This window comes from Macrobrachium rosenbergii, chromosome 1, assembly GCF_040412425.1.
Source record: "Macrobrachium rosenbergii isolate ZJJX-2024 chromosome 1, ASM4041242v1, whole genome shotgun sequence".
NCBI classification, from domain to species: domain Eukaryota; kingdom Metazoa; phylum Arthropoda; class Malacostraca; order Decapoda; family Palaemonidae; genus Macrobrachium; species Macrobrachium rosenbergii.
In genome coordinates, this window is record NC_089741.1 from 34,094,892 (window position 1) to 34,118,381 (window position 23,490).

The window sequence follows — 23,490 nt, forward strand, 5'->3', positions numbered from 1 at the left end:
GAGATAAATAGAAAAAGAGGATTTTGCAGTCATATTAATCATCTCTCTCTCTCTCTCTCTCTCTCTCTCTCTCTCTCTACAGATCCTGGGAGTCAAAAACGAGGACCTGATGTTCGGGATGGGGAATTCTTCGTCCAGTTCGTCGGGCAATACGGATACGACAGAGTTTCTCTCCGTTTTAGGAGACACGTCCCGATTTCTAAATGGTGAGTCATTCTGAGATAAGTATAAACAGATATATATAAAATTATATATATATATATATATATATATATATATATATATATATATGCATTATATATATAAACAATATATAAATATAAATATATATATATATATATATATATATATATATATATAAACAATTTATAAATAAATATTATATATATATATATATATATATATATATATATATATATATATATATATATATACATATATATATACAGTATATATTTATGAATATATTATGTTTATATATATGTGTGTGTGTCTGTGTCTGCCTGCATTTGAGTGTGTGTGCGTGTTCGCGCGCGCGTATGAAAGTATATAAGTCATATTTCCTCAGCATGCGCTTTTTTTCTCGTAAAGAAAGTGGCCTCTAGAAGGCCGTAAATTCTCAGTCCTCAACAAATGTTGGGTGTATGAAGTTGCTAGCCCCATGCCCTCCTCGTCCATGGCAGAGACCACCACAGTTGACCACCAACTGCGTACCTAATTCAGTGCCTTGGTCAATGGATCTTTTCAGGAAACTGGCACGTTCGTATCCTCCCATGGGATCGATCTTGGGTTTCTCTGTGGGGAAGAGGTGCACGTCTTGAGATTGAAGGCATACAGTTTATTCGTATGTATATCATGTAAATAAAAGTATACTCTGATTGAGGAGTGTAAATCATAACAAAATTTCAGTATGTGATGTCACCATGTTCTTTTAAAGTATTTATTATTATTATTATTATTATTATTATTATTATTATTATTATTATTATTATTATTATTATTATTATTATTCAGAAGATGAGCCTTGTTCATATGAAAAAAAGGCTACAGGGGCCATTGACTTGAAATTCAGTCTTTCAAAAAATATGGTGTTCATTTGAAAGAAGTAGCCGAAGGTAATGGGAAATACAGAAAGAAGAGATCACTTATTGGAAAAAGAAAAATAAATGAACAAACTAATAAATAAATAGATAAAAATGTATGTAAATTAATACAATACATGGAGAATTGCTTTAGGGCAGCAATACATTACAACTTTTGAGTTCCAGCTACACAAAATCCTCAGAGAGGAGAAACTATTCTCCTTAATATATAGGTAAAGTAAATTGCATATACTATTTTTCTGTTTTTTTAATGCAGAAGAGATTAAGACTCTTTCTTACCTCTGTATGACAGTTATGATTCCATGTTAAGAACAAGGATGCAAAATCATATTTACTACTTCCTTTACCTATCTTAAGGGGAATCCTTTATTCCTCAAGGATTCTTCTTAACATTGGTCAAGTAAATTGTAAATATTATTTTGCATCATTTAATGTACAAAAGTCTTAAGATCTTATTTTTTGCCTCTGTGTATAACAGTTATGAATCAGTATCACAATAACCTTCCTTCTGTTTTAGGTTTCTGTAAAGAAAATTATTGTGCTGGCATTGTCTGTCCGTCAGCAATTTTTTCTGTCCGCACTTTCTGTCTGCCCTCAGATCTTAAAAACTACAGAGGCTAGAGGGCTGCAAATTGGTATGTTGGTCATCCACCCTCCTTTCATCAAACATACCAAATTACAGCCCTCTAGTCTCACTAGTTTTTATTTTATTTAGTGTTAAAGTTAGCCATAATCGTGCTTCTGGCAATGAAATAGGATAGGCCACCACCGGCCCGTGGTTAAAGTTTCATTATACTGAGACCCCTGAAATACAGATCTATTTTTAGGTGGCCTTGATTATATGCTGTACAGAATACACCAAAGAAACTTCGGCAAATTTTTACTTGTATTTTCTTATTTTCTCACAGGGTTAGACAACCTTCACGAGTACCTCAAGTTTTCCTACCCAGCGCATGCGCCTCCCTCATTCTTCTGCGAAAGTGAGTCGAGAGACGGCATGTTACTTCACTATAGATCTAAAAGACGAGGCTACGCCTATTATAACGATGGGTCAAATCACTCCAGGTAAGTTTGTGGAACTGCGAGGTTTTCCTCCTGTTACACCTTTCAAACCTTTCTTCTCAATTTCCCTTTCAGCGCTGAATGACCTCATCGTAGGTCCCAGCTTTATTAACCTTCGGCCCAAATCATATATTTTGATTTCAGTTCCAGTCACCATCTTGTTCTCATCGGTCACTAACTGAGAGTTGGTCGACCCAAGATCCTTCAAATATACTCTGAGTATATTCAAAGGACCTTGGTCGACTTTCCTTTCAGACTCAGCTACGGGTCATTCAGAATCCCATTAAAAAAGTCACAGGAAAAAAAGTGACAGAAAAGTCACAGGAAAGTCACAATGATTTATGGTGGCCAGTAATAAAGTCACAGTTAAAAAGTAACTTAACCTAACCTGTAACCCTGTAACCTAACCTAACCTAACCTATGCTATAAACTAACCTAACCTATAACCTAACTAACCTAACCTATCCTATAACCTACCTTAACCTAACCTATCCTATAACCCAACCTAACTATCCTATCTATCCTGTAACCCAACCTAACCTAATCTATCCTATAACATAACCTAAGCTAACCTATCCTATAACCCAGCCTAACATAGCTTAACCTATCCTATAACCCAACCCAACCTACCTAATGTATCTTATAACCCCACCTAACCTAACCTATCCTATAACCTAACAACCTAACCTATCCTATAACCCAACCTAGCCTAACGACTACCAGCGACCATAAATTAATATGACTTTTTTCCTGTGACTTTTTTTCCCATAACTTTATTACCGGCCACCGTCATTCATTAACCACAGCACTCCCCTCCTCCTCTTCCTCCAACAGGTTGCAAAGCACTTCTACAAAACAGACATGAAGATCCAGCTGCTGAATGAGGAGTATGTCATGGACACGGTGCAAGTCACCTTCCAGCTGAGCTTCGACAACACCGCCTTCAGTAACCAGGTCAACCTGACCATGATCCGGGATGAACAGTCGCTGCCCTGCGAGGGAACATGCTCTTCGAAGTCTTCCCCTTCTGCATGCTCTTCGGGTAAGGACGTGCTCCTCTTCTTCTACACCCTTTCGCTGGTGATATATTATCCATTTCAGGGACGGCGAGTAATCACTTTTCTCAGATATCTTTCAAACTGATTATTTGATCGAAATGGTGCTTTGACGCAGTGTACAAGGCACCTCCTGCTAGTTTCTGGTAATATGGTGCGTTGTCAAATGGTTTTAGTTAAGGCGTTTACTCTTGACTTACATGGTGTTGCCAAGCATCGCCAAACTATGCATTCGAACATCCTTTATCCCCATCCCGTCCCTCCCTCTCCCTTCCCCTCCTCATCCTTCCCTCAAACCACTTTCCTGTCCTCCTCATCTCCGACCCCCCTTTCCCATCTATGGGGGATAATGGACATTCGATTGTGTAGATCAGTCCTGCTGACTCATGCGACTTTGCCTTTCAAAGTCAAGAGTAAACGCCTTAACTAACACCATTGGACAATGCACTATATTACCAAAATTAGCGGGATGTGTCTTGTACACTGCGTCAAAGCACCATTTCGATCAAATAATTAGTTTTAAAGATATTTGAGAAAAACAATGACTTGAGGTCCCTGAAATAGTAGTTTTAAGGGGTCGTGCCGTTCTGGAATGATTGTAGGTTGGTGTTCACTGATCTTCGGCGGTGGCGTGCACGTGAATTCAACATTTCTCTGAATGAGACCACGTTTTTTCTGATTTTTTTCGTGCTTGATTGTTCTAGGACAAACGATTCTAGATGAAGTATGTCACATTTAAATGCTCATTAATGTTGATTACCTCTTGATACATTAGAAGAAAACGTTTCAGCTTACAGGCTGGCAGCTTCCAGGAAACATGGAGAGGTAATAGTTTTGTAATCAATAGGGATTTTACATTCAAACATGAATTTAGATTTCCTCGCTTCAGTACACACTTTTTCCCTGGAATGTAGAAGAAAACGTTTCCGCTCACAGGCAGGCAGTTTCAGGAAACATGGAATGAAACTGTTCTGTAATCAATGGGTTTTTAAATTCAAACGTGAAATTAGATTTCCTTGCTTCGATATACTCCGTTTCCCTGAACTGTATATATACGAGTCAGATGACTGAAAGAAATCGTATGTTTTTGTTGTTTCCATGAATGATTTTGGGAGTTTTGTTAGCGCCATTCAGATCCATTGAAAAGTATTCATATAATAGACTTTTTTGCTTTTGTATCTCCCTTTCTGATGATATTGCCTTTCATCTACACAGGCACCTGATAACATCTTAATTACGTAATATCTACCTGTAATCATTGTTAGCGATATTATAGTGTTTGATAGTTGTTAATGATATGAATTGGTTAGTATCACTAACTGCATAGTTTACAATGGCGTTCATTCATTAGATACATGCCTGTCGAATAAGTTGTATTATAAAATCTATTGATCTGTTTATCAGTCTTGTCTGTGTATATGTATATATATATATATATATATAGATATATATATATATATATATATATATATATATATATATATTTTATATATATGTATATATAGTAAACTCCTCGTATTCGTGGGTGAGGCATACTGCACCCCCACCCCGTGCAAATAGCTAAAATCCACAAATACTTAAAACCCTCTAAAAACACTTAGAACTTCCTATTTTGATAGTTTAAACAAAGAAAAAGCCTATAAAAATGCTTATACCTGAGTATTTTAATAGTTTTATCACAAAAGTGCATTTAGTCATGAAAGTGATATGAAAATGCAGTAATTAGTGAATATTTCTCAGTGAAAATACTGCGAATGGGCGAATTTTCTGCAAATGAATACGTTCCACAGAGAAATCCGTGAATGCGAGAGTCTGCAAATCATGAGAACGCAAATACAGGCGGATTACTGTATATATACATATATATATATATATGAAATTTTATCACGTGATTTATATACAATCAGAGAAATCCGTGAATGCGAATATGCAAATCATGAGAACGCAAATACAGCCTATTCAGCGGATTACGTATTATATGTATATATATATATATATATATATATTATTTGCTCTTGTTATGAAATTTTTATTGAATATTCATGAGCTTAATATATATATATATAAATATATATATATATATTTTTCACCCTTGAATTTGAGTGAATCGTTTGACCTGAAACCTCGGCAAAAATTTTTATGGCATGAATTTTGGATATAAACTTTAGGGATTTTTTGCTTGAAACTCTACTCGGTTCCCACCTGGAACCCTGTGGGATTTTTTGCATCTCGCAAAAAAGAAACTCTTTGATGGCTCATTGGTTTTCCAACATCCCCACGATTGATTCACTTTATCCATTCCTTCGGAAATTCTCCAACTGAAACATTTGCGTGATGTTTGCATGAAACCAAGAGTCATTTTCTTCAGAAACCTGATTTAACATTCACCTGAAACCTTGAGTGACATTTTTTGCTTGAAATTCTGAGGAATCTGACCTTGAAAACCTAGAAGTGATTTTTATCTGAAAATGCTTGAATTTTGGATATAAAACTTTAGATTTTTTTTTTGAAACCTGATGAACCCATTTTTTTAAGATTTTTTATTGATTTTCTGAAACGTGATGTTTCATGAAAGAGAGTCATTTTCCAGAATGAAACCCATTTGCCTAAGTAATTTCTGCTTTGGATACCCCTGAAACCTAAAGAAGTTTTCTCCAGAATCCATAAGTTTTTTTTCGTAATTTTTTGCATGAAACCTTGAGAGATTTTTGCCTGAAACCCCATTTGATATTGTTTGAAACTCTAAAGTAGTTTTTTCCAGAATCTAAGAGTGAATTTGACCAGAAACTATGCGTGATTTTTGCATGAAACCCTGAGAGACTTTTACCTGAAACCTTGTGTGATATTTGCATGAAACCTTGAGTGACATTTGCTTGAAACCCTGTTTGATATTGTCTGAAACTCCAAAGTAGTTTTTTCCAGAATCCATGCGTGGATTTGACCAGAAACTTTGCGTGATTTTTGCATGAAACATTGAGAGATTTTACCTGAAACCTTGAGTGACATTTGCCTGAAACCCTTAAGAGATATACCCTGAGACCCCATTTGATATTGTCTGAAACTCTAAAGTAGATTTTTCCAGAATCCATGCGTGAATTTGACCAGAAACTTTGCGTGATTTTTTTTGCATGAAACTTAAGAGATTTTTACCTGAAACCTTGAGTGACATTTGCTTGAAACCCTGTGAGATATATCCTGAGGCCACGAGCGATTATCACGTTTAACTATGAAGGTTTTTTTTTTCGATTGATTGATGGATTTTTCCATTGCAGAAACAAAATGGTCGTGAAATACATCGGGAACAGCCTGATGCAGGTGATGCCGAATCTCGTGGGCAAGAAGATCCCGGACTGGTTCGACCTGGTCCGCCCACACGTCGACTTCCGGTTCGAGAGTGTAAGTGTCCCCTCCCCCCTTGCACGACCGTTGCACGACCCCTATTAATATCATTATCATTATTATTATTATTTCTTGATTTGTCCTGAGGGTGTGGTATTGAAAGCCCATACAAGCTGAAACATATCTGCCCCCGGGCAAATTCAGTAGTAGATCCTGTTGTGTGTGTTTTGATTCGTGGACCGAACGTAGATCTGCTAGATGATGATAAACGTAGGAAGTCTAAATACTGTAGAAGAAAGAATGACTTTAACTCATGTTCATAAAAAGAAACACGTAGTTTGACCAAACAGCTCACTCTAATCACATTTTGTATCTCTCCTTCATACTGTAGAAGTTTGTGTTGCATTCTGTAGATATAAAGAGAATAAAATAATACAAACGAAAACCTGTAGAATTGAAGAAATAACCTTTTAAAGTGCAGCGAGAGTTACCTTAAGATTTTATTTCCTCATCCGCTGCCTTTGCCAGATTATCCGCTACGTAAACAACATCTTCGAACTGGTGATTGATTGCACACGAGCTTTCATACTTTTTTGCGCTCGTAGACTCGCTTTTGTTGTTGTTGTTGTTCTTCTTCTTCTTGAAAACCTGCATGTCTCTGTGTCTGCACTCCTCCTCGTTACCTTAACCACAGCACCTACTGAGGTCACGTGACTCGTGAAAGGAACTGTCACTCACTCATTCATTCTTCTTCTTGGAGAATGACTCAGGAAATGGCAGTGATTGATAGAAATCTGTTTATCAGTGACTACGATCCTGATAACAACAGTACTAATGAGGTCACGTGACTCGTGAAAGGAACTGTCACTCATTCATTCATTCTTCTTCTTGAGAATGACTCAGGAAATGGCAGTGATTGATAGAAATCTGTTTATCAGTGACCACGATCCTTATAATAACAACAGCACCTAATGATGTCACGTGACTCGTGAAAGGAGCTATCACTCATTCATTCATTCTTCTTCTTGGAGAATGACTCAGGAAATGGAAGTGATTGATAGAAATCTCTTTTTGTCAACAGCACCTAATGAGGTCAAGTGAATCGTGAAAGAAGTGTCACTCACTCATTCAATCATTCTTCTGTGAGGCGTGCTTGCGAGATTCATTCAAAGTTCTCCACTTTTTTATTTTTCTATCAAGCGACACTAGTCACCGATTGCTTCCAAGGGGATGTTGGGATGATCCTTAATATATTTTGGATTAAAGAAATATTAACTTAATCAGGCCACTGGACATTATCTCAGTCTTAGATAATTTTCGAAGGCTCTCCTGTTGTCATATCCCTATAAACTATAACGATAGTATCGGTGTAATTATATTTTTTTCCTGAAGAAAATTAAATTCATAAATGCAGGGACGTGGGACACATCTCTCCTAACTTTCAGATAACAAACACAAACATATGGAAATCAAAAATGAATTCATAAAATAGCTGATCTTTGATTTCATGTGTAAGGTGGCCTCATCACTCGTTAGAATTTCTTCAGAATCCTTGCGATTAATACACTGAAAATCTTCTTCTGTTCAGATTATGAGGCCTGATATTTCTGTGCAAGGGTAAATAATAAATCCTGGAAGAATGCCGTTCTGTTGTAATTTATACCTGTACAAAATTGATGCACAGGTGTTAGGAGGTGGTTCAGTTTTTTTTTTTTCTCTCTCTCTCTTTCTCTCTCTCTCTCTCTCGGTGTGTGGATTCTAATGGGAATGAAGTCTCTCTCTCTCTCTCTCTCTCTCTCTCTCTCTCTCTCTCTCTCTCTCTCTCTCTCTCTCTGTCTGTGTGTGTGTGTGTGTGTGGATTCTAATGGGAATGAAGTCTCTCTCTCTCTCTCTCTCTCTCTCTCTCTCTCTCTCTCTCTCTCTCTCTCTCTCTCTCTCTCTCTCTCCTTTAACCTGAGTCATAGTTTGATTTGCAGTATACAGTCTGCTGTGTATACTGCAAAAGTATACAGTATACGTAGTATACGTATAACTATGCTTATTGAAAAATCCGCCTATTTTATGAATCCTAATTTTAACAGTATTATCACTGATACATTTTGGACCCAGAGGAATTCGCCATATGTTCATAGCAAGACTAAATAGAATGAGTGTTGGTTAAAACATATTCCTGCAATATAAATGTTGCTGATTTATTTTGCGTACGATTTCTGTCAGTCATTGCCATTTCGAGACATTGCACTCCTTTGCACGCATGCGCACGTTTAATGCCCACCAGCGTGCTTTCATGAGTCAGTTGCTTGATGTTTGCATTGAATTGTTTTTCTTATTCATGAAAAATTACTCGTTTTAGGTGTGATGTTGCCTTACTGGGTATTTATGATTGAACAAATTGTTTTTTTTTTTTTAATTTTCATTTTTCAATTTTTTTATGAAATATCTATATCAGATGTGTCGTTTTTGGGCATAATTGATATATATAATTTAATCTTTATTCTGATTCTGTTTATATTTGGTTTTTAAATGATATTTATGAAAAAATTTTTTTACTTATTTTCATAATTAAGTTTTTTTTTATGAGAGTATAACCTCTATTAGATTTGTCGGTTTTTTCATAATTGGTATTTATGGTTGAGCAATTTTTTTATTTTCATAATTTCGTTTTTTTATGAAAGTATAACCTATATTAGATTTGTCGGTTTTTTTGACATAATTGATACTTATAATTCAATCTTTATTCTCATTCAAATTTTTTTATTGAAAATATTGTTTATTTTTGGAGCAATTATGATTTTCTTTTTAACTTTTGGATATTTGTGTTTAGATATTTGACTTTCTCTTATTCATGTTTTTTTTTTTAAATATTTCTTATGGTTCTCAAAAAAACTGAAAAATCGTTGCTGAATGTTTGAATAACGGTGATGAAATTTCTGAACAAATTTCCGTTTCTTTTTTTTTTTTTTAAACCTCCGGTTATTTTTAGGGACATTTGATAGCATTTTTAAAAACTGGTCATTTTTTTCGGGAATTTAAAAAGTTTTTAAAAATCTAGTAATTTTTTCGGAAAATAAAAAACTGGTCATTTTTTCGGGAATTTTAAAATATTTAAAAAATCTAGTAATTTTTTCGGAAAAAAAAAATGCCAAGTTTTCGGATTCTTTTTAGAATTTAGAAATCTAGTCATTTTTTCGGAAGATTTATAAATGAAAGCACTTGGTTTTTCGGATTTTTTATTTTACAAAACTTAATTTTTTCGGAAATTTTTAGAAGATTTTTAAAAACTGGCATTTTTTTCGGAAATTTTAAGAAATTTTAAACATTCTGGTATTTTTTTCGGAACTATAAAATTTTTAAAAACTGGTAATTTTTTCGGAAATTTTAGGAAATGTAAAACTCGTAATTTTTTTCGAAAACGTTTTAAAATTTAAAAAAACTGGTAATATCTTCGGAAATTTTATAAGAATTTTAATTTTATAAGAATTTTTAAAAATCTGGTAATTTTTTCGGAAATTTTATAAAATAAAAAAAATTTAGACATTTTTTCAGAAATTTCGTAAAATTTTTAAAAATTTTGAAAACTGGTAGTTTTTTTTTTTTTTTTTTTAGAAATTTACGTTTTTTTTAAATTCTGGTGGTTTTTTCGGAAAATTTTATGAAATTTTTAAAATTATAATTTTTTCGGATTTTTTAAAATTCTGGTAATATCTTCGGAAATTTCATCACTGTGAATCAAATATTTAGCAACAATTTTTCAATCTTTTTTAGAACTTTAAGAAATATTTACAAAAATATGAGCAGAGGAAAAGAAAAAGAAGTCTAGACGTTTTTTTAACCAATGACAAATGTATAACCTCTGTGTACACAAGTATAAGTTCTTGCGTCTGTTATTATCTACTTTGATAAATTTTCATTGATTATTGATACTTTTTCTCGTCATTTCAGATACCTACCACTTTGATCTCTCGCTAATCAGAACTATCAAAGAATTACTTATCTTTTGTATGAGCTTATCTCTTCCAAATGCGTTTGTTTGAGTTACTTATGTATACCATTCATTTAACTCGTTAAGATATTCTTCATTTTAATTCTAGCTGCTTCGTACAGATTAATTTTTTTATTATCTCTATCAATTCGTGTATGAAGTTACTGATCGAACTTGAATTTTCATATATATATATATATATATATATATATATATATATATATATATATATATATATATATATATATATATATATATATATATATATATATATATATATATATATATATATATTCATGCATAATTTTCTGACAGTTCCTACAACGCATCTTTCAATTTGTTTTCGAGCCTGACTCAATCAGAGCGAAGGCTATAGTCAATAACCTCTCCTGAAAATAGTCGTCTTTCCTCATCGCTTTGAACGTCAGCATTCACCGAAAGGCTTAATTGACGTCACCTCTCCCAATTAAAGGTCGCAGTGACGTCACGGCTCACCAAACGAGCTAATTGGGCTCCTCGCTAATTAATGGAATCACTGAAACGAGAGTCACCTTCCTTCCGTTTTATTGCCCAGGTGGTTTTGTGGCTTCCAGGTGAAAAACTTTGGGGTTTCTGGTAAATGGAAAGCAGGCATTTGAAGTTCGGTCCTCGTATTTTCGCCTGTGAATTTCTGGATTTCATACCTGGTTTAGATTTATTTACCTCAGAAAGAAATATTCCATTTTCTTCTCGACCTCATGAGAGGATGGCCCTTCTAGGGATGGAAATTTTGACAAAGACAAAATTGTTTTTATTCTTATCGTGCCTTCTTTTATCACCTGGCTTTGTTACGTGGAAATAACCGTCTCTTTTTTTCTGTTTTATTACACCCCCGTAGGGGGGCAGTGCTGTCATTGCATCTCACGTGGTGTACTGCAGGCATTACACCAGTGGTTCTTAACCTTTTTATTACCACTAAGAGTTGGTTCCCCGCCCCTTGCATCTATGAGTAAAATTCCCTCCCAGATTTAAAGGAAAATGAAAAAGAAAGAGAAAGAGAAGAGGTGTTTTTATTCTTTTGGGAATGAATTAGTGAGATACTTGACACTACTTCTTAGCTACTAGATCTTGAATGCGTGGTTGAATATTAAGAGAATTATTAATATAAAATAAGAGAATTTTTCATTTTTCTCTGGGGCTTGCAACCTCCCCCCCCTGGAAATTGCTGACGCCCCCCAGGTTAAGAACCACTGCATTATACTGAAGGCTGTTTGCAGCGTCCCTTCGGCCCCAAGCAGCAACCGATTTTCAGCCTTTTACCGTACCTCTCCTCCCACTTCCTTTCTTCAGCGTTTTGCCTCACCTCTCCCACTCCAACCACTGCACTGGATAGCTGAAAGTGCCCCAGTGCTCGGCTTCGGAGCCAGATTTCCTCAGATCTATTTTATTTCGAGGAAACGTCTTTATGGGATTAGGGTTTTAGTCAAGACGGAGTCCAGCTGAGTAGTTTGTTTTTCTTCATTGCTTTTTTTTTTTTTTTTCGGAAGCATTTTTTTTTTTATATTTACCTTTCGTCTACCTTGGGAAGCTTTTTTTTTATTTTTCTAATTTTTTTTTCTTTACCTTTCGTCTACCCTGGGGTGCTTCTTATTATGGTATTTTCTTCTGGAGACGTTTGCTCTGCATTAATCGCCCTTTGGGCATATATTTTAATAATAATAATAATAATAATAATAATAACAACAACTGTAAGATACCCTTCTTTTGTAGTTTTTAAGTGCATTAGTATATTGTAGCAATCCACAAATAATAATAATAATAATAATAATAATAATAATAATAATAATAATAATAATAATAATAATAATAATAATAACTGTTATGATATTTCTACCTTTGATCTGCATCAATCTTTTGCTCTCATTATCCCATATTCTCCGTAGGGGGTTAGTGCCGTCAGTGCACCTCATGCGGTGCACTCTAGGCATTACTTAAGGTTCTTTGCAGCGTGCCCTCGGCCCCTGGCTGCAACCCCTTTCGTTCCTTTTACTGTACCTCCTTTCATATTCTCTTTCTTCCATCTTACTTTCCACCCTCTCCTATTAATTGATTCATAGTGCAACTGCTTTGAGGTTTTCCTCCTGTTACACCTTCCACACCTTTTACTGTCAATTTCCGTTTCAGCACTGAATGACTTCATAGGTCCCAGTGCTTGGCCTTTTTGGCCTAAATTCTATATTCCATTCAGTTCATTGTCTCATGCCTTCATACGCGGGCTTTCTATTATTTGAGCACCCGTGCTTAATTGATTGATTTGTTCAATCACAGTATCCACACTCTGGGCCTCTGTGAATTCCCTGTTATAGTAAGTGCACTGTTCCTGTGTTATCGGTGGATGAGATTAAACACATAGCGTCGCTCCTTTTGTCTCCGTTCAGTGTACACCATTCTGCCCTAAAGTGGAAGACCGCAGTATCTGCAAAAATACAGAACTGAGAAAAATGGCAGACACTGCAGTTTTCCCTTGCCTTACTACTGATTTTGCAGATACTGCAGTTTTCCCTTGCCTTACTACTGATTTTGCAGGTACTGCAGTTTTCCCTTGCCTTACTACTGATTTTGCAGATACTGCAGTTTTCCCTTGCCTTACTACTGATTTTGCAGATACTGCAGTTTTCCCTTGCCTTACTACTGATTTTGCAGATACTGCAGTTTTCCCTTGCCTTACTACTGATTTTGCAGATACTGCAGTTTTCCCTAGCCTTACTACTGATTTTTTGCAGATACTGCTTATGTGACCCCTAAAATATAAAGCACTGAAGAATCATTCTGAAACTGCAGTAACTTGTGTATTAGCGTTTCACGAGCCCAATGGATGGCACATCTCAGTTTCGAAAATTTTGCAGATACTGCAGTTTCCCTTGCCTTACTACTGATTTTGCAGATACTGCAAATGGGACCCCCTCAGTAAAGCACTGAAGAATCATTCTGAAACTGCAGTAACTTGTGTATTAGTTCTTCACTAGCCCAATAGGTGGCGCGTCTCAATTTCGAAAATTTTGCAGATATTGCAGTTTTCCATTTTAGGGCAGCATTCACCTACACGGAACACCTGTCCATTCACCTGGTGATTTGTGTGACCTTGAATATTTGTCTTAGATTTAAGAATCCCTGTCCCGTTCGCATTTTCCAGAGATGTAACCTAGTATCGGAACCTTTCCCTGAAAAAAGCGGTACGCCACATCTTAAAAACCAACCATAGAATTTTTTTGAAAATAATCTCATTATGTTTCCCATACCCAAATTGCTCCCAGGGTATCTTATCTAACCTGCCCTAACCTAAGGGCATGGCAAAAAAAAAACCGGGGCTGGGGCAATACTAGCTTACATCTCAGGAATTTGCGTTCCGTTCAAAGTTCACTTTTTTTGTTTTTTTTGTTTTTGCGTTGTTGGCGTCATATCCATTCTAAATTTTACCTGAGCATTGTAACGTAGTGTTAAATAATCAGCTGATTTTCGTAACTGAGATTAACGTCATTGACATAAATTCTCACCTGTCATCGTTCGTTTATATTTAGATGGCTGGTTAATAAGCTGTAAAATGGTTCTTTTAGATTAAAAAAACTTAATGTTAATAATTCAAAATAGTACATTTATATAATCGTTTCAAACTTTTTTTTTACCTCGAAAACAAAATCATTTTCCTAAAGAAAATTGAAAAAATTATAAAAACAGATAAATATATAAAAGAGTTCTTTTAGATTAAAAAATATTTATTCTAACAAATCAAAATCATACATTTAGTAGATCCCAACCTTTTTTTTTTTTTACCTCAAAAACAAAATCATTTTCATACAGGAAAATTGAAAAAATAGTAAAAATAGTTAAATATATAAAAGAGTTCCTTTATATAGAATAAACACATTCTAACAATTCAGAATCGTAAATTGGATCAATCCCAACTTTGTTACCTCAAAAACAAAATATTTTTCATACAGGAAAATATAAAAAGTAGTAAGATTAGATAAACATAAAATACAACGCCTCAAAACGAAAATCATTTTCCTAAAGGAAAATAAAAAAAATAATAAAAATAGATTCCCAAAGGAAAATGCAAAAATATACATATAAAAACAGATAAATATATAAAATTCTATCTCAAAAACAAAATCATTTAAAATTTAAAAAATTAAAAGATTCCGAAAGGAAAGTGTAAAATAAAATATAAAAACAGATAAATATATAAAATTCCAGTTCAAAAAAACAAAATCATTGAAAATTTGCAATTTAAAAAAATTATAAAAAATTACAAAATTATAAAAGTACAACAAAATTCGACGTCGATCCTAACCAGCCCGGCGTGGCATTGTCCCCGCCAGATCCTCCGACGGACGAACAACATCTTCGAGCTGAAGTCCCTGGACGACGCCCTCTTGTCGAAGGGCAAAATGAACGGCAACGCCCACCCGCACGAAGAGGATGAACACCCGAAGTGTCTCAGCTTGAAAGGTGAGAGGTGGGGAGGGGCGGCGCCCTTGGGATTATTGCCCTGCGGTAGCGCGCACGGTTTTATGTTTCTGATTATTAATTTATGTATTTGTTTCTTTACTTATTTATTTGTTTATCTGTCATCTCTTGCATCTGATTATTTATTTATCCGCTTATTTATTTATTAATTTATCTGTCATCGCCTTCATCTGATTATTTATTTATTTATTCATTTATTTATTTTTTAATTTATCTGTCACCCGCATCTAATTATTTATTTATTCTCTTATTTACTCATTATTTGTCACTTCCTGCATCTGATTATTTATTTATTCACTTATTTTTTTATATATCTGTCATCTCCTGCATCTGATTATTGATTTATTCACTTACTTACTTATTAATTTATCTGTCATCTCCTGCATCTGATTATTGATTCATTTATTCGTTTATCTATTTATTTATTTTTTTATATATTATCAGAGATCAGTCTACAATTTTGACGCCATTGAATGACGATAATAAAATATACCTTGTATTTTCGTTCCCCCTTTTTTTTGCAGTTTTAGTTTAAGAGAAATAAAAAAAAATAAGATATGGGTTACTGAAATATGTGACCCGATTTCGGTCGTATAAGCGCTCTGCCAACACGAATGAAACGCGTATGATACAGTTAACACTTATGTATTTATCGTTGAAATTACATTACGTTAATTTATGCAGTTACGGTGGGGGGGGGGACGTGCGCTAAGGCTTTACGCGTCACCCCATCACTGTCCCGACGGTCAACCACGCCCACCGCCCGCCCACGCTAAACTGAGGGGACAGCTTTTAAACAGAACATGCACTCGCGGCCCTCAGACCTTATGTCTTCGCTGATTGGCTCCTACTTTCGAAAAAGGGCCAATAGGAACGCAGTGTATGGACACCCTTTTGTGGCACTCACGCCAAGCGGTCAACGGTTATTTGGCACCTTGGCACCGTTATACCCTGATCACAAAGGCACACACACGGGCAGCAGGTTTTCCGTTACGTCTCAGTCATAAATCACTGCATATGAATCGGTTCGTATGTAAAATTCCTCTCCTCTTCGTTGCCTTTAAGTCAACTAAAAATAAATAAATAAATAAAAAAATAAATAAATAAAAAAAAATAAAAATAGGGCCGAAGTCTCTTCAGCGCAATCGAGTTTTCTGTACAGCTGCTACGGCGTATAATCAAGGCCACCGAAGATAGATCTATCTTTCGGCGGTCTCGGTATACTGCTCTATGAGCCGCGGCCCATGAAGTTTTAATCACGGCCCGGTGGTATCGTATCCTATATCGTTGCCAGAAGCACGATTATGGGTAACTTTAACCTTAAGTAGAATAAAAACTACTGAGGCTAGAGGGCTGCAATTTGGCATGTTTGATGATTAGAGGGTAGATGATCAACATACCAATTTGCAGCCCTCTAGCCTCAGTAGTTTTCAAGATCTGAGGGCGGACAGAATAAGTGCGGACGGACAGACAAAGCCGGCACAATAGTTTTCTTTTACAGAAAACTAAAAGCGACAGAATTAAGACAACTGAATGATAAAAATAGACCTTGTGTTTTCGTTCATTTTTTTGTAGCCGTCGTTCAAGAGAAATGAAAATTATTAAGAGACGCCTTACTTAGGCATGTAATATAATTCTCTTCATAACATTTAGGAGGTCAGTTCAGAAAAGCGACCCAATTAATACAATTGAATGATAAAAATATACCCCTTTTTTTTGTAGTTTAGTTCAAGGAAATAAACATTAAAATGCAGTTTACTTGAATATTTAATATTCCTCTCCTCTTAGTCATCTCTAAGTCAAGTATAAGAATAATACAATTGAATGATAAAAATATACCTTTTTTTGTAGTTTTAGTTCCAGGGAAATAAACATCAAAATATAGCTTACTTGAATACTTAATATTCGTCTCCTCTTAGTAATCTCTAAGTCAACCATAAAAAAAAAATAAAATAGGCAGCTGAAAGAAAGCAATTGCTTCCAAAAGAATAAATCCTTGCCATTTTTTTTTCTTTTCTTCTTCCATCCTCCAGGCCAGATAGCCCCGTAGGGTGATAGTACCATCAGTGCACCTCATGCGGTGAACTGTAGACATTGCTGCCCACCCTCTCCTAACAATTGATTCACAGTGCAACTGCTTTGAGGTTTTCCTCCTGTTACACCTTTCAACCTTTTAACTGTCAATTTCCCTTCCAGCGCTGAATGACCTCAAAGGTCCCAGCGCTTGGCCTTAGGCCTAAAGACTATACTCATACGATATTCATTCCAGGCCAGATGATGTACATGGACGAATGGAAGATGATCCTGTTCCTGGCCACACCTATCATGCCCGATCTCGAATCCTTGATGTCCACGGGACTCTACATCAACGATTTATCTATGCATGACTTCTCAAGGTAATTAAGTTGATGACCGTGTGTGTGTGTGTGTGTGTATGTGTTCAATGCATTACTATCCTAATGCTATTCTCCTTGCATTTTAATCCATTTTTTTATCTTTATTAATTTATTTATTTATTTTTTCTTCTTTTTAATAAGTTAGATCTCTCTTCTTTCTATATTTCCCTTTACCTTCTCTTACTACCTGATGAACACTATAACATTCTTTGGAAGCTTGAATTTCAAGTCAGTGGCCCCTGTGGTGGCCTTGTTCCATATGAATAGGGTTCATCTACTGAATAATAATAATAATAATAATTTTATTATTTATTTAATAATAATCCCTATGTGTATGTAAGTGTTCTTCACCCCCACCTCTGTCCCGTAGACTAAGGGGTCGGTCGCCTTGATGATGCGTCTTCTCCAACCATTCCTATCGACACCATCATCTTCCTGTGCTAAACCTTTCTTCTCCAAACCCTCCTGAGTCACTTTATCACTCTGTCTAATCCTTTGCTGCCTCCCTGTCGACCTTCTACCTTCTTCACCCCTTCCTCTTCTCCCTTTCTTACCACATGCCCATACCATCTCAGTCTCGACTATCTTTGTGTATATAAGTAAGTACACTTGTTCAAATAAGCATATGTCCAAAAACATATAGGCATCTGCATGTCTTCTGAGAGCTGTAGGGGCCCAGGAAAGTGGAGTTCACAAAATGCTCTGGAGACAGCAAATCTCTGCCAAGGCTGAGTATCCACCTGACAAATGTCTCTTTTTATCAAAATCTAATGCCTTATTGCCAGTCATAAGGCCCGCCCTAGCTCAGACTTTCATAAAATTTCAAAAGTAACCTTTTTCGAAATTTTGCCAAAAGTCAGACAACACAGAAAGAAATCCATTATATCCATAGCGAAGATGATAAGAGGAACCACATGTAATGGTACTTTGTCCAGCCCTGAACACTTTAGTATCGTGGAGGAAAGTGTGTTGATTGTAGAGGGACTGTAGAAGGTTGTTAACTTACTGACCTTGTGTATTTTACACCTGTATGTATGTATGTGTCATGTCTCTCTCTACTCTTTTGTTAGAGTACTGTAGGATTACATTAGGGTCGCCTTATGGCAGCACGAACCCTTGCCCTCCTAAGTGTAGCAAGCCACGAAAGTGCCTAGGAAACCTGACATGGATCTCAGGACTCTGCCCAACAAACTCATTTCACTGACATCCTTCTATCCTGCCCAGGGACCTGATGCTGGCTGGTACTCATTCACTGATATCCTTCTATCCTGCCCAGGGACCTGATGCTGGCTGGTACTCATTCACTGATATCCTTCTATCCTGCCCAGGGACCTGATGCTGGCTGGTACTCATTCACTGATATCCTTCTATCCTCCCCGGGGACCTGACGCTGGCTGGTACTCATTCACTGATATCCTTCTATCCTCCCCAGGGACCTGATGCTGGCTGGTACTCAGCAATCGGTGGAGCTGAAGTTAGCCTTGGACCAGGAGCAGCTGAAGAGCAAGAAGTTGGAGGAATCCATGAAGAAGCTGGACGAAGAGATGAAGAGAACGGACGAACTTCTCTACCAGATGATACCGAAGCAGGTGGCCCAGAGGCTGAGGAAGGGAGAGAATCCCGTGGATACGTGCGAGGTGAGGCGATGGAGAGTGTTGCGTCATGGTTCTGGGTCTCGGGGCATCTGTAGACGACACGACACACCGCCCCCCGACTTTTTTTTTGGCTATGTTTATTTATTATTATAGAATGGCGACTCTCTCTCTCTCGCTCTCTCTCTCTCTCTCTCTCTCTCTCTCTCTCTCTCTCTCTCTCTCTCTCAGGGTGCCTCACACTGAGGGACCTGGGGCAACCTGAACGAACTGTAAGGTCTGTAAGGTCTCTCTCTCTCTCTCTCTCTCTCTCTCTCTCTCTCTCTCTCTCTCTCTCTCTCTCTCTCTCTCTGGGAGAACATTTACTTGAGAATTCTCTCTCTCTCCCCGAAAAAACATTTACCTGAGAATTCTCTCTCTCTCTCTCTCTCTCTCTCTCTCTCTCTCTCTCTCTCTCTCTCTCTCTCTCTCTCTCTTGGCTTTACAAATATTCATTGAAGAGTTTTCAAAATCCTTTATACCACCCAAAATAAACAGATGATTCCAGATTCTTTTTCCCATACCATGTAGACAAGCTTGCTGGTGCTTAAGGAATGGTGAGTCATCTTACTGTTTATTATTAATTAGATTATCCATTTAACATAATCTTTCCTTTTAAGGCTGATTTGTAAGATGGAGAGGACCATCAAGGAACCCAGACGTTGTTGGCATATACGTAGCTATCATAGCCGATCTGTTTGGGGGGCTCAGCTGCTGGTGTAAACTTGACTTCCTGGGACAGCTTACTTGAACAGTGAAAGTTGTTTTCATAAAAAATGGAAGTTATTTTTTTACTCTTTGTTTTCATTTATTTTAATTCAAGACAAGCAACAAACGCATACTTAAAATAATCATATACTTTCCAGACTCACATCAGAGTAGTAAAACTACTCGAGATGTTCAATAGTTTTACTGGAGTATACTCAAAACAAATATCGTTCCTGGTGTTTCCCAAGTTTTCCTGGTAGCAATATGATGACGAGGGCGCCAAAGACTCTCCCCCCCCCTACGCCGTGACGTCACGAATCTCTGACGGCTTCTGATGGAAAGAAGGAAGGCGGTGGTCTGCCTTGCCTCGCCTTCCCTCTCTCTCTCTCTCTCTCTCTCTCTCTCTCATTGTGGCTCATTCAGCTTGCATTTCGGAGCTGATTCCACCAATTCCTTCTACTTCGTTACACCCTTTGTTGAAGAAATGGGACCACCGAACCACCGAAATTCGACAATGGGGGAGACTTCTATTTTTTCTGGGGAGGGCATTGTTTGGCCGCCCGCTTCCATGATCTCTTCCACCCCACCCTCCCACGCCCTTAACCCACCTACCCACCAACAGACACATACATACACATTCACCGCCACTAATCCCATGCACCTGACACGGAAAATTGTTAATAGTAAAGATGATAAGTACATTGGGCAGTGGGAATCCCTGCACCGTATCTGCAGGAAGTTTAGACCACATACAACGCGGGCGCCTCGCGCACAGATAGACACACACACACACATATATATTATATATATATATATATATATATATATATATATATATATATATATATATATATATATATATATATACATTACATTTATATACTAGCTGACTAACCTGGCACAGCCCGTGAAAACTGAATGACAACGATAAACTCTCTCTCTCTCCCCCACCCTCCCTAGCACTCTCTCTCTCTCTCTCTCTCTCTCTCTCTCTCTCTCTCTCTCTCTCTCTCTCTCTCTCTCTCTCTCTCTCTCTCTCTCTCTCTCTCTCTCTCTCTCTCTCTCTACCTTTCCTGTTAAGATAGTTGCTTCAATTACAATGCCCAGCTTTTTTGACATTTTATATTTAACTCCTCCTCACCCCCAATTCCTATCAGGCTGAACTTGGACTTAAAGGGCATCCGGAGTGTCACTATTCATCTCAGCAACCTCGAAAACTGTTGATTAAACCCTAATATCTGTCGTTTTGTTTGTACTCGTCACACCCTCCCTTTTGGTGCCCCTTCAAGTATTCTTTTCCAGATAGTAAGTCACATGTGTACCGAAATGAGGTATGACAATCATGTAGGGTTTATTTAGTTACTAAGTCTACGGGCAGAATCAGCCCCGTTTCAGGGAAGCCCTTCCCAGCCCCAACCCCGTTTGGTACCCTTTGGTGCTAGTGACGTCCTACCCTCACAGTATTCTTTTCCAGATAGTAAGTCGTATGTATGCCAAGTTTGGTTGAAATTGCTCAACGGGTTTCAGAGTTATGCTGGAACATAAATAATAATAATAATGAGTCATCCGTCCCCTCCCCAGACCTTCGAGAGCGTCACCATCTTGTTCTCCGACGTGGTCACCTTCACCGAGATCTGCAGCAGGATCACGCCCATGGAGGTGGTGTCGATGCTGAACGCCATGTATTCCATCTTCGACAAGCTCACGGAAAAACATAAGGTCTATAAGGTGAGTTTTCGAAGGCCTGTTATGCAAAGGGTGTGTGTACGCCATTCCTGTTGGTGTGGGTGGTTCTTGTAGGCAGGTTTGAAAGATTTGTTTTTTTTTTCAGCCTGATTGTCAAGAGAGTAATGTAGAATGGTGTACTGTGATTATATGTATAGATATTCATCCCAATATTTCAGTATATATAAGTATATACTCTTGTATATATGTGTGTATATATATATATATATATATATATATATATATATATATATATATATATATATATATATATATATTTATATGGCTGCGAAATATTTTCTGTTGAAACAGAATTCCGTCCAATACAAGGAAGCCCATAAACGCCAAACAAAGGAAATGAAGGCTATATTTCAGAGACCAAACTGTCTCTCTCCTCAGCAGGCCTGAGGAGAGAGACAGTTTGGTCTCAGAAATATAGCCTTTAATTTCCTTTGTTTGGCGTTTTTGTGGGGCATTGTGCTTTGATGGAATTCTGTTAATATTTCAGACTCATATATATATATATATATATATATATATATATATATATATATATATATATATATATATATATATATATATATATATATATATATATATATATATATATATATATATATATATATATATATGTGTGTGTGTGTGATAACAGTCACTCAGTTAAATATGAATATAATGTTTCTTCTTTTAATACATCAGTAAGTTATATAAAATATAAACAAAATGCATAACGATAGAAGAAAATTCGTTGTTTCGTTAAAATATTCCATTTGGCTTCGGAATTGGTAATACTGTAAACCTATGGAAAATCATTATACGATAACTGGGAGGCAAAATGCCTGCACCGAAAGCAAAATTAAAAATCTGTTCAGCCACGCATTTATAAAGTGGTTCTCAACCTTTCTTAATGTATACGCCCCTTTCAATTCAGCAGTCAGTTCTCGAACCCCCCCGAATTGCTGAAAAAAAACCAAAATACAAAGTTGATATGATGTGTATTAATAATAATAATAATAATAATAATAATAATAATAATAATAATAATAATAAATAATTATTATTATTATTATTATTATTATTATTATTATTATTATTACTGATTTTATTTCATCTTATTTTGTTTTTATTTTTTGCAGGAAAAAATAACATGCGTACTCGTATATAAAAATCTATTTTGCTTTGATTATTCATAGGCATCCTCGCACCCCTGAGGAACCGGCTTCGCACCCCCCTAGGGGTGCGAACACCCCTGGTTAGGAACCACTGCATTAATAGAAGATTAATCAGAAACGAGAGCAATTGATCCCCTATTCTTCCCCCTCAGTAATCACGACCCCAAAATACCAAGTCGATTTCAGGTCCTCAGTCGAGTCTTGATCCGCAGGTGGAAACCATAGGCGACGCTTACATGGTGGTGGCAGGCGCCCCCGAGAGGCAGATCAACCACGGGGAGATGGTCTGCGACATGGCCCTGGACATGGTCGATGCCATCACTGAGCTGAAGGACCCTTCTACAGGTATTATTCCCCGTAGGGGGCTAGTGCCGTCAGTGCACCTCGTGCGGTGCGTTGTAGGCATTACTTGAGGTTCTTTGCAGCGTTCCGTTCTTATGCCACTACCTGCTGGAACCCCTTTCGTTCCTTTTGCTGTACCTTCTTTCATATTCTCTTTCTTCCATCTTACTTTCCTCAACCCTCTCCACACAATTGATTCATCGTGCAACTGCAAAAGATTTTCCTCCTGTTACACGTTTCAGACCCTTTTACTGTCAATTTCCGTTTCAGCGCTGAATGACCTCGTTGGGCCCCGTGCTTGGCCTTTGGCCCAAATTCTATATTCAGTTCAATTCAGTTCTTTACAGGTATTATTTCACTTCGCGGCGGCTGGGTATTTGACAGGTTGGCGGGTGTCAGGTGGTGACTGGTCAAAAGAATAACAAAGGTTATTGACGCCGGGTGTGGGGTTAGAATTAATGACTGCCCA

The 23,490-nt window shown here is 36.8% G+C and overlaps 1 protein-coding gene across 1 annotated transcript in view; it reads left to right on the forward strand.

Annotated features, from left to right (window-relative positions):
- Positions 1-23,490, forward strand: part of LOC136848816 (soluble guanylate cyclase 88E-like) — a 180,291-nt gene that overhangs the window by 137,007 nt on the left and 19,794 nt on the right. Inside the window, 11 exon segments of the mRNA XM_067121542.1 lie at positions 83-122; positions 125-196; positions 2,000-2,153; positions 2,972-3,156; positions 3,159-3,207; positions 6,493-6,616; positions 14,900-15,029; positions 17,317-17,443; positions 18,876-19,080; positions 21,364-21,510; positions 22,892-23,024. Coding sequence (XP_066977643.1) covers positions 83-122; positions 125-196; positions 2,000-2,153; positions 2,972-3,156; positions 3,159-3,207; positions 6,493-6,616; positions 14,900-15,029; positions 17,317-17,443; positions 18,876-19,080; positions 21,364-21,510; positions 22,892-23,024 — 1,366 coding nt within the window.